The sequence below is a fragment of the Euleptes europaea genome, chromosome 1, assembly GCF_029931775.1.
Source record: "Euleptes europaea isolate rEulEur1 chromosome 1, rEulEur1.hap1, whole genome shotgun sequence".
Lineage (NCBI taxonomy): Eukaryota > Metazoa > Chordata > Lepidosauria > Squamata > Sphaerodactylidae > Euleptes > Euleptes europaea.
Window position 1 is genome coordinate 173,390,171 of NC_079312.1, and position 12,528 is coordinate 173,402,698.

Here is a 12,528-nt window from a genome sequence, read left to right on the forward strand (position 1 = left end):
CAGCATCTATACATATGAGTCCCTTCACTGTCTACAGTGAAGGGCGCTCAAGGCTAAGGATTTCACCAGGATTCATCTGCTCTTATTCTTCCTTTGATGGTTTCCCCATCAGATGATGCTTTTATGAACGAGCCCTTAGAGATCACAGACAAAACAAAACAACAGTCCAGTGGCCAGATTTAATGTTTTGCCATCTGCGCTACTCGAAGGCAGATTTCGGGGAAACCCCTCTGTCGGAAAGGCTTTGCCCCTGTGAAAATAACTGTATCGAAACAGTTGCTCACCTTTAAACTTACTGCAGTTTCTATACAGAATCTCATAATGAACCACTAAGCCCCCCTGTTGGTAAATAGACGGAATGTCTCAGACTCTCTTTGGCCATTTTTGCATGGTCAGTTTTGATGCTCGCTCAAAGCTCTTTTTAAAAACGCGACTTTAAAAATGCCTTTTCACGGTCCCGACGCAAAAGGAAAAGTTCTACTCCCCCCACTCGCTTGCTCCTTTTTTCCTGTTTGCATAGCCATTAGCATATGCATAGCTAATGCGCCTGTTGTTTTACATTGTTCCTTGAGGAAATGGGCTCTTTAGTAATGTGAAGCAGGTATGTGCCGCCTTCGCAATCACTTCCAGAATGACGGTCCAGCGTGCTAAATGCCAAAAAATATGCAAGGCAATTCAGCCTGGAACGTGCTGCTAATGACCATGCAAAAATGGCCTTAATGTTTTCTACTTATTGAACTATTGTTCACCCCAAATATTGGAGATGGTGGCACAGTTTTTTAAAGTTTGTTTTAAAAGCCCCCCAAACAGCTAATTAGATGGCAGTACTAACTAACAGTAGGAGCCCCGTGGCGTAGAGGGGTAAGCTGCAGTACTGCAGTACAAGCTCTGCTCACGACCTGAGTTCAATCCTGACGAAAGTTGGTTTCAGGTAGCCGGCTCAAGGTTGACTCAGCCTTCCATCCTTCCGAGGTTGGTAAAATGAGGACCCAGCTTGCTGGGGGTAAAGGGAAGATGACTGGGGAAGGCATTGGCAAACCACACCGTAAACAAAAAAAGTCTGCCTAGTAAATGTCAGGATGTGATGTCACCCCATGGGCCAAAAATGACCCGTTGCTTGCACAGGGGACCTTTATTAACTGTCTTTCTCAATGTAACCCCCTTTTAACCATATTATAAAGGGCCTTTTTTTACATTTCCATTCCTTTTGTAACTTTTTGAATTGTGTTTTTATGCCAATAAAGGAATGGTGATGATGATGATGATGAAGATAAACAGTCCAGTGGCACCTTAAAAACCCTACTTTACTGTTACGGTGTGGCACTGCCCCACTCTGAGTGAACCAATTACTCTTTGTATTAGACCTTGTTTTAAACCGGCCTCTCTTTCTAACATCTCTCCAACTCTTCTGTCATGATTGCAAAAGCATCAGCCTGATGGATATGCACTCCAGCGCATCTGATGAACGGAGTTCTGATTCATGCAAGCAGATGCTTAAGCTGCCACTGGATGTCTGTTTTATTTGGCTTCTACAGACTAACTCTGCTGGAAGGATCATCTTGGTTCATGGAGGGATTCACTTCAATTTTGAATGGAGAGACTTTGTATGAATTCAGGGGTGAGCCTTTGAGAGAGCAGGCGTGGTGTAGTGGTTAAGAGCAGTGGTTTGCAGCAGTGAACTCTGATCTGGAGAACTGGGTTTGATTCCCCACTCCTCCACATGAGCAGCGGGGGCTAATCTGGTGAACGGGATTTGTTTCCCCACTCCTACACTGGGTGACCTTGGGCTGGTCACACTGGGTGACCTTGGGCTAGTCACACACTCTCAGCCTCACCTACCTCATAGGGTGTCTGTTGTGGGGAGGGGAATGGAGCATTGTTTACTCACCGTGAATGCTCCTTCTCTCCTGAGGCGAAGGCGTCTTGATTTGTGGGTTATTTCCTTCCATCATCGGGTAGGCAGGACCAATTCTTTTGACTTCCTGTCTCCCCCTGGTGGGAAATAGCCTGCAAAACCTCAGTTACAGTCTTGCCTAGCTATCAACAGGAATGAAGCTCCTTGATAAAAAACATGTAAACATAATTGACGACAACAACCACAGTAATAAGACCAAGGAGGACTGAACTGGTTGAAAACGGTCATCTCAGGAACCTAACTCGAAAAATTTTCCAGAACCTTGACCTTAACGTTTCTGCCTTAACTAAGAATTCTAACCTGTGCCGGGTGGGCAAGACGCCTTCGCCTCAGGAGAGAAGGAGCATTCACGGTGAGTAAACAATGCTCCATTCTCCTACTGAGGCTCCAGCGTCTTGATTTGTGGGACCTCCAAGAGCTCCCAACTGGGTGGGTAGAGCACCCTATTCCACCACGTGCTGAAGAACTCTACGGCCAAAGGCCGCTTGAGCCGATGCCCACGTGTTAACCCTATAATGTTTAACGAAGGTAGAAATAGATGCCCCGGTAGCGGCTTTGCAAATTTCTTCAACCGGGGCCTGTCTATCGAAGGCCGCTGATGAGGTCGCGCTACGCAGGGAGTGAGCAGTTATTCCCTGTGGCGCTATAACTCCCTAGGCCTTATATGCCTGTATGATGCAGAGTCTAAGGGTATGACTAATAGATGCTGCCGACATCCTTTTGCCCTTACTGGGATTGCTGATACCAATAAACATATAATCAGTCTGACAGATGTCAGCGGTTCTGTCTATGTATATATGTAGAGCCCTACGTAAATCTAAGGTAAGCCAGGCCTGTTCCTTTGATCCTGATTGCTTAGGACAAAAGGAAGGTAGGTTGATTTCCTGCGACCTGTGAAAGGGAGAACTTATCTTTCGAGTAAAGGTAGGGTCTGGTATCAGAACCACTTTGTCCTTATAGAAGGTACATAAACCTTCACGAATGGACAGAGCTCTGATTTCGGAAACCCGTCGCGCAGACATGGTTGCAATCTGGAAAAGGACAGTCATCTGAAGGAACTTCATGTCTGTGGTACATATTGGCTCGAAGGAAGCCTTTGTGAGGGCTCTAAGGACCAAATTGAGGTTCCATGAGAGAAAACTGTGTATAAACGGTGGTTGAGTCTGAGAGACACCCTTTAAAAAAGGAGATGACGTGCTGGTGCCTGGAAATAGGTACCCTATCCAGTTCTGGAATAACTGTGGCCATCGCTGCTATCTGTCTCCTTAAGGTTGAGGCTAAGAGATTAAGCTGTAGACCTTCCTGTAAAGAAAAAATCAGTACCCTCTGAATGCCCGGATGGAGTGGGTCTACCTTCTTCAATCTGGCCCATCGGACAAATGCTTTCCATGACGCATTGTATATGAGTCAAGTGGAGGGTCTGCAAGCCACTAAGATGGTGATCACTACCTCCTTTGAGTAGCCCCTAACTAGGCGAGATTGCAAGCGCCAAGCGGTCAAGGAGAACCAGTGAGGATCTGAATGCACCAGTGGCCCTGGCGCAATGTTCCCCAATGGGTTGGAATAGGCCAAGGTTCCTGGCATGACATCTGACGAAGAGCCGCGAACCAAGGCCAGTGTGGCCAGCAGGGGGCCACCAAGATGACTTCGGCCCAGTCTTCCTTAGAACCTTGGGAAGAATGGACAGCGGGGGGGGAAAGCGTACCGAAGTCCCCGGGGCCAAGGACTCAGAAGGGCGTCTATGCCCTCTGCTGCCGGGTGGTAAAACCCTTCGAGAAAACCCTTTCTACTCTGCAATTTTCTGCGGAGGCGAACAAGTCTACTAAGGGAGCTCCGAAGACGGTTGTAATCTGAGAGAAGGCCGCATGGTCTAAGTACCATTCTCCTTCATCTGCCAACTGGCGGCTTAGATGGTCCGCCTGCACATTCAGAGCTCCCTTGATATGTTCTGGCCGAATCAACTGAAGGTTTGACTGGGCCCAGGTAAAAATCTGCACCACTTCCCGATGCAGAGCAGAGGATTGGGACCCCCCCCCCTTTATGTAAGCCTTGGTTACTATATTGTCCGTTCTTATCAGGACATGCAACCCCCTGAGGAGTGGGGCGAAGGCTCGGAGGGCAAGCCGTACCGGCCTCAGTTCCAGGACATTGATATGTAACGATGTCTCCTCTGTGGACCATCGTCCCTGGGTAGAGTTGGTGGCCAAGGTGGCTCCCCAACCCTCCAGACTGGTGTCTGTGATCACTTGTGTGGGCTCCCCGTGTATATAGAAGGTGTGCCTGACCAGGTTCCTTCGATCAGTCCATCATCGAAGACTCCTCCGAGTCTCTGAGGATAGGGAAATGGATCTTTGCGATGTCCCTCTGGTACGGTCAAATCAGCCACTGCAGAGGCCTGGAGTGGAATCTGGCCCAGGGAACGACCGCTATACAGGCCATCATTAATCCCAGCAACTTCGCTAGGGACATGACCCCAGCTTTCCTTGTTCTGGCTAAGGATGAAAAGACATTGATTAGTTTCTGAACGCGTTCCTGGGGCAGTGATAGGGCATTGAGAGAGGAATCTATTCTGACCCCCAGGTGTAACATTGACTGAGAGGGTATGAGAGAGCTCTTTTGAAAATTGAATAAGAATCCATGTTCCTGAAGAACGTGAACCACCCTTGCTGTGTGATGTATGGACTGGTGTTCTGATTGAACACAGATCAGGATATCGCCCAGGTACGGTTGTACCTGGACGCCCTCCTGTCTGAGAGTGGCAATGATTGTCACTAGGGTCTTGGATGTCAACCCAAAGGGGAGGGCCCGAAATTGAAAATGGTCTTGTCCATAGGTGAACCTGAGGAAGCGTCTGTGTGAAGGGTGTATAGGTATGTGTAGGTACGCCTCTGTCAGGTCCACTGCCATCATAAAGGTGCCTGGGAGCAGTGAATCCACTACTGACTTCACCGTTTCCATACGAAGTGCCTTCGAGCCATCCGCCTGTTTAAATATTGTAAGTTAAGGATGGCTCGCCAGTTCCCGTTCTTTTTGGGGACTGTAAAAAATATGGAGGCCCCTTTCGAGGGCAGGGACATGTTCTATGGCCCTAATAGACAATAGATGTTGAATGGCCTTTAATGTTCTGGAATGTTTCTCTGCCCTGTGTGGCATGGGAGATCTTAAGAAGTGATCCCTTTTTAGAGATGTGAATTCCAGGAGGTAACCCCTGGATATGATCTGATAGACCCAGTGGTCTGGTTGTGAGGTGGTCCACCTGGCACTGAAGAAAAGAAAATCTGCCCCCACTGGAGACAGATGGGAGTCACTGGGGATTATTCTTTGGGAATTTGTCACCTCTGTCCGACCGGAGCGGTTGGTTCTGAGGTCTGGTGAACTTGCCCCCCCCTACGGAAGGGTCGTGAAGCGTTCCACAATCCCCTTCTGAAGTCAGAACGATACCTGTTTGTTGCTCGTGGGGCACGAAAGGATTGGAAACCAGGGACTCGTGGTTCCTTTTTAAATTGTTTAGGCAAGGCCTGCTTTTTATCCTTTGTCTCCACTAATATTTTATCTAATTTCTCTCTAAACAGGCGCCCTTCCTGAATGGGGTAGGCTATTAAGTTTGTTTTTGCCTTAAATTCTGCTGGCCAGGCTCTGAGCTACAGTGCCCTTCTTATGGAGGTTATAGATGCCATGGATCGTGCTGTAAAGGACATGGAGTCCAGAGAGGCATCAGCTATTAGGGTGATGGCGTCCTGGACCCTTTCTAATCCTCCCACTATTCTATGATGTTCTGAAGGAATCAACTGGATGAGCTTCTTTACCCAAAGGAAGGAGGCTCTAGCAAATATTGATGTAGTAGCATTGGCCTGTATAGCTAATGCTGCGTTCTCGTGGGCCCTTCTGCTTAAAGACTCAGCCTTTAGATCCAATTGATCCCTCAGGGATCCCATGCCGTCCTCAGGCGCAAGGCCAGGGGACTGCAAATCCACCACTGGTGCATCCACAAGAGGTACTTTCAAAAGGAGCGAGGGTGTATAGTGTTTTGATGGACCGAGGCGTCTGCTTATTGGACGCAGGACTGGTCCACTCCTCTTGAATGGCTCTGAGAAAAAACTCTGGGAATGGTACTGAATTATGACATGGCTGCTTTCTAGGAAAGCATTCAGGCACTTCTTGTTTCAGTTTAGAATTAGAGTCCTCTGTAGAGGAGGCCTGTTCATTCAGGTCCAAAGCTAATATAGCCTTTGCCAGGAGGGCCTGATAATCCTCCCCACTGAATAGGCGGCTCTGTGACTCCTCCACAGGGGCTGACTCATCCAGGGAGTCAAACACATCAGCATTGAGGGAGGAAGTGTGGGAGCTAGTGCCAGCAATATTAAGATCAGTAGATTGTTTTAGTGCTGCCTTGGTAGGCCATTGTGAACTGGTAGAAGGACCTCCCCCAGGGCCTGTAACCTGCCCACTCTCAAAGGAATGGGATCTGGTAGACGAGGAAGTTGCTGACTCAACCGGTCCCTGAGGGGGAATTCTCATTAAGTATGCATGAAAAGCCTGCCACTGTCTTTGCAAGGCTATATTAATCCACTCATCTGCCTCCTCCCTGGTAAGCACCGGGGCAGCTGCCCTAGGAGCAGAGGGAGAGAATTGCCCCCCCATCATTGAAGGAGATGGTGGGGGTTGTGCTGGCACTGGCAAATAAGTGGCGGGAAAATGGGCGCCCCCCTTTGGAAAGGCAGTAGAAGCCTGTACTCCTGTCATCAGGAAGGAGGAGGGAAAATGGCCGCCCGCCGGGAAGGAGGAGGTAAAATGGCCACCTGCCCCCGGGACCAGTGGCTGAACATTACCAATTCCAGATGGAAGTCCAGAGTCGCCGTCAGGAAAACCGTGGGGGTTGCGCCTTCTGTGCCGTCGGCATGCAGCGAGTAGGCGGGATCCTTTTTCCCGGCTCTCGACATGCCCCCCACTCTGTGACAGCGCTTTCTCTTTTTTTTTTACGCCATGTAAGCTCGTTGCGACTTTTTAAGAGCCGCCGCGGCTTTTCGCGCCTTTTTTCTTTTTTTTCTTTTAGGCGCATCATCCGCACTCTGCGCTGAGCCTTCCAAATCCCTACCCCCTAAGGCACCAACATTGTGGGCATTGGGAGTGGGCGTCTCGGACTTCTTCAGAGTAGGCTGGACCAGCAGGTAGTCCAAGACTGAGAGGAGGCCATCCTCCCTCTCCTCTGAGGCGTTTGCCATAGGAATCTCCGGGATTAACACCGGGGCTCCTATTCACTCAATCTCACAAGGGAAACGAGGGACGGCAATGAGGGAGGGAGGGAACACCCAAACAGTAGGATATTACAAACAGACAAAAAACACAAATCGATAAGGAGCTACGGTAGAAAACCTGAAAGGCTAACTTAAGCTGAGCAAGCACAGAGCTGTGCTTACGACCTGCGTACCCTTCTGAGGCAGGACGGAACTGAGGTTTTGCAGGCTATTTCCCACCAGGGGGAGACAGGAAGTCAAAAGAATTGGTCCTGCCTACCCGATGATGGAAGGAAATAACCCACAAATCAAGACGCTGGAGCCTCAGTAGGAGAAAGGAAGTTGATTGTAATCTGGTTTGAGTGTCCCTTAAGTGGTAGAGAAAGTCGGCATATAAAAACCAACTCTTCTTCTTCCTTCCTTTCAGCTATGCAACACTAGCCCTTTTTGCCACGGCAGGGTTGGAAGTTGAAGGAACTTTCTTTCATTGTTGGTGGTCCTGTATAAAAATAAGAAAATTCTCAAAACCCTGCATGGGGGCTTATTGTCGAGTTTTGAGAATTGGGATGGGGAAAATGTGCATCTAAAGAGTGGCAAATCCAAGGCGAAACCTCCCATGCATAAATGGACTTTGTCAATGCTGGCGGCTAGGTAAATACATGAACAAGGGCCAAGATTCTCAGGAAGCTGTTCCACATCAATACCACAGCTTCCTTATCGCCCTACTTTTTTTAACTCGGCCAAGAAATGGTATCTCTAAATAACTGGTGTAATTCCATTGTTCTTTCTTACCTTTTAGTATTATTATGACTACAAGTAGTATTATATTACATTAAAACTTTATTGCGGAAAGATAAAATGATGGAATACGCCACAATGGTCAAAATGACTTACACGATGAATATAACTGAAGAGGAAACTTTTGATCAGTTTAGTGATGAATGGAAATTGTTTTATAGATACATAGAAACTGGTGGCTGAGGAAAAAAAATACACAAGGGAAAACAGTGATTATGACCATTATACGTAGGTCTTTTCTGTCTTTAGTAAAGTCAAAATAAAAAAAAATGGGTTAACTAGTTTTATAGAGCTAAAATTTTGTAGACTTGAAGTGAAAATGTTGAAAGATAGTCTGTATATTTAGTTGGAAAAAATATATGCTATATTTAGGTTATTGTTTTATATATATAATTTGCAGAAGGACCCCCCTCTCTTTCCTTCTGTAACCCCTATATAAACAAACAAACAAACAAACTTTATTATGGTCCATGACCAGCACAAAAACAGATACAGGGAATTTGCAAGATCTGAGCAAGGCTGTCAAAGATAGGACATTTTGGAGGACTTTCATTCATACGGTCGCCATGAGTCGGAAGCGACTCGATGGCATGTAACACACACACACACACACACACAAATACTACACACGTAGTATTAATATTAGTAGGTTGCCTTATTTTACTCTTACTTTCCTCATATGCAGCTGGATAGATATGCACTAGCAATGCTGGATGACTATGGAATGTAGAATGGAGACATATAACAGCAGCCAAGATGTTGATTTTGTGATCCTGGGATTCAGCACCAGTGAACGTCTGCAGATCACGCTGTTTGCTCTCTTCCTTCTCATGCACCTCATCACCCTGTCGGGGCACTTGGCCATTGTGGCTTTAACGTTGATTGACTCCGCCCTCCAAACCCCCATGTATTTCTTCTTGCGCAACCTGTCTTCCATCGAAGTCTGCTATACCCTGGTCATCGTGCCCAAGATGTTGTCCAACTTCCTGGCCAAGAGCAGAAGAGTCTCCTTGACGGACTGTGCCACGCAGATGTATTTTTTCATCGCCCTGGGGGGTGCGGAGTGCTTCCTCTTGGCTGTGATGGCCTACGATAGGTACGTGGCCATATGCAATCCGCTGCGCTACGCTATCATCATGAGCCGGAGCTTCTGCGTACAGCTCCTGGTGGTGGCTTTCATCAGCGGCTTCACAATCTCGCTGGGACTCACCACCCTGATTTTCAGGATGCCTTTCTGTGGCTCGCATAAGGTCAATCACTTCTTCTGTGACATCCCGCCCATGCTCTTCCTGGCCTGTAGTGACACGCATGCCAACGAGTTGGCCGTGCTCCTCGTCTGCATGATGATCTTGCTCATCCCATTCCTTCTCATTCTGGTTTCCTATGTCTTCATTGCCAATTCCATCTTCAGGATCAAATGTGCTGAGGACCGGAAGAAGGCCTTCTCTACCTGCGCCGCTCACCTGACTGTCGCCGTGCTCCATTATGGCTGCGCCATCTTCATATATATACGTCCTAAGTCCAGCTACTCCCTGGATCAGGACAAGGTGGTCTCTCTGATCTACACCAATGTCACACCCATGCTGTACCCCATGATTTACAGTCTCAGGAACAAGGAAGTCAAAGGAGCACTCAAGAGAATATGGGAAAGGAAATTTGTTTCCATGGGAACAAAATAGTAAAACAACTGAGGCCTAGTCCCCCCCCCCCCTTTAGCTGTGAGTAGAATGGTCTAGCAAAACAATTTTGGGGTCTTTTTTTTTTTTTTAAGGGTTCCTTGGCCAGTGATTTTAAAAACAACACTGTAAGGGCAAGGAGGCTGAAGTTGGTTCCCTATTCCAAGTTCCTTATTCACATTCCTTAGTTCCTGAATGTTTTTGAGGACAATTCAAAAGCTCTGCATCCCAAAATATGGATTGGACCACCACATATCATACACCCCTACACTCAGGGGACTGTGCCTTTCGAGATGGCGCATGCTGGGTCCTGGTCCAAAGTCCGGTTCTTGTGCCAGCTGCTCCCAAGTGGGGTGACCCACAACCAATACACAGACACTGCACCCCAAAATAATCTTTGGACCACCCCACATTACACATCCCCACACTCCAGACACTGTCCCCTCCAAGAAGACATACAGCAGTGCCCGGTCCAAACACCGGATCTGGCACCACTGGATTCTGTTTGGGTCCCCCCCCCCCCGAAACCTGTATTGCAAAGACGTTTTGAATAAGGAACTGGTTCTCTGCACCCCAAAATATGGATTGGACCACCACATATCATACACCCCCACACCCAGTGGACTGTGCTGTTCAAGAGGGCGCATGCTGGGTCCTGGCCCAAAGTCCGTTTTTTGTGCCAGCTGCTCCCAAGTGGGGTGCCTCCAGGACCTATGCACATACAGACACTGGAGCCCAGCTGCACCCCAAAACAATCTTTGGACCACCCCAGATTACACATCCCCCCATTCCTGTCCCCTACAAGAAGATATACAGTGGTGCCCGGTCCAAACACCGGTTCTATTGCGTCACAGGATTTGGAAAACAGAAATGTTTTTGCCAGTTTTGCAGGTATCAGAAAGCGTTCAGTTGGCAGATAACTAAAGTATGGAGTTTCACAAAGGAGGGCAACCACTGAAAGGGCCCTTATTTGAGTTACCATTCAAAGAAGGTCAGATCTCTGCCTCAAATTCTTGGCACACATTGAACAGTTCTGAGGTTCCTCCCCTGCGTGGATTCCTCAATGCAGAAGGAGATAGGAGCTGGTCTTGAATCTCCTTCCACCCACAGAACCCATCCTTGCTCTCTTCCCTGTGGGATCTATTGGCGGTTTCGATCATGGCTAAATCTCTTTCCACCGTCCCAGCATTGATACCTTTTCTTCCCACGTAGGGTAAGGCAGGGGAGTCAAACAGGCGGCCCGTGGGCCGGTTCCGCCCCCCAGAGGCCTTTTCTCCGTGAGCTGAGCGACCTGGCCTTGTCATTCCCAGGTGCAAGGAGACCCGTCCGGCCTCACTGCACCCAGCCACCCCTCCTCGTCTTTCCTGTCTATCCACTCCACCCACCCCTCCTGATCTTTTTCAGGTGCAGTGAGGCCCGTCCGGCCTCGCTGCGCCCACCCACCGACCACACCCTGTCTTTCCCGGCCACAGTGAGGACGGTCCAGCCTTGCTTAAGTTTACTCACCCCTCCCTTGTCTTTCCCACCCAACCACCCACCTCGCCCCATCTTTCCCGGGTGAAGCACCTTTCTGCGCCCCCTTGCCCACCCCTCCTGGTCTTTCCTGGGTGCCTTGGCTGGTGGCGGCCACCTTGCCAGCACAGATCTGGACAAGGGTGGTGGGCTAGCGAGCCTGCTTCCAGCTTGTCAAAAGGAAAAGAGTACTGGATGTAGAAAGACAGCAGGATCTAAATAGACTTTAAAACGTGTGTTACAATAGAAGCACCCTTACTAATGTAGCCCCGATGCCTCATCTTATTCACTTGAATAACCCTGACTATAGGAGGGCCTTTACCTTGTTACGTTGTAATGCTCTTCCTTCGGTAATATTGGAAGGGAGATATAAAAAGATACCCTATGGTGAACGTTTATGCCCTTGTTCTGATGGGAGCATAGAGACCCTTGAACGTGTCATTTTTACTGCAAAATTTATATAATAAAGAGAAGACATTTCTCTTGTAATAGCTGGCTGTGTGTGTCTAAAGTGCCGTCAAGTCGCAGCCGATTTATGGCGACCCCTTTTGGGGTTTTCGTGGCAAGAGACTAACAGAGGTGGTTTGCCAGTGCCTTCCTCTGCCCAGAAACCCTGGCCTTCCTTGGTGGTCTCCCATCCAAATACTAACCAGGGCTGACCCTGCTTAGCTTCTGAGATCTGACGAGATCAGGCTACCCTGGGAGAATTCGAGCGACTCGTCTTTCTAAAATGCTCTCAGATAAGGACACAGAGATAACCTTTAAAATGGCCAAAGTTGGATGGCGAGTTATGAAGACTAGGCGAGCGTGGGAACTCATCCTAATGGATGAGCGTCGTTTTTTATATTTATATATGGACTGTAACTGTGTTTTATTTAAGCTTAAGTTTTTAATGCTTCCAATATGACCTTGTGATTCTGTTTGACAAATATTTATTGATGTATATAGCTATTATTGTTTTATTATGTAAAAGTTTTTATTGTTAGTCTTGGACCATATTAAAAAAAATCTGAATCCCACTTGCTCACCCCTCCTCATCTTTCCAGCCCACTGACCCACCTCACCCTGTTTTTCCTGGGTGTAGCACCTCGCAGCGCCACTCGCTCATCCCTTCTCATCTTTCCTGGGTGCCTTGGCTGGTGGTGGCCACCTTGCCAGCTCAGATCTGGATGGGGCTGGTGGGCTGGTGAGCCCGCTACCAGCTCGTCAGCCAAGGCGGCCACCACCACCCCATCCAGATCTGGGCTGGCAAGTCAACTGTGGGCTCACCAGCCAAGGAAGCCACCACCACCCCAGGTTAAAATGTCAAAAAATTATAATGCGAGGGACTACAGATCCTAACTTTATAGAAGACACAGACATTTGATAGTATTTATTTATTTATTTGGTACAC

The 12,528-nt window shown here is 48.2% G+C and overlaps 1 protein-coding gene across 1 annotated transcript; it reads left to right on the forward strand.

Moving 5' to 3' along the window:
• The first annotated feature begins 8,678 nt into the window (after positions 1–8,678).
• LOC130477661 (olfactory receptor 10Q1-like) lies at positions 8,679–9,626 on the forward strand. The gene has a single exon (XM_056849688.1). It carries the CDS (start codon positions 8,679–8,681, stop codon positions 9,624–9,626), a length of 948 nt encoding a protein of 315 aa, XP_056705666.1.
• Positions 9,627–12,528: the final 2,902 nt, after the last annotated feature.

Coding starts and splice junctions, on each gene's coding strand:
- LOC130477661 (XM_056849688.1), top strand. CDS start 8,679: ATGGAGACATATAACAGCAGCCAAGATGTTGATTTTGTGATCCTGGGA.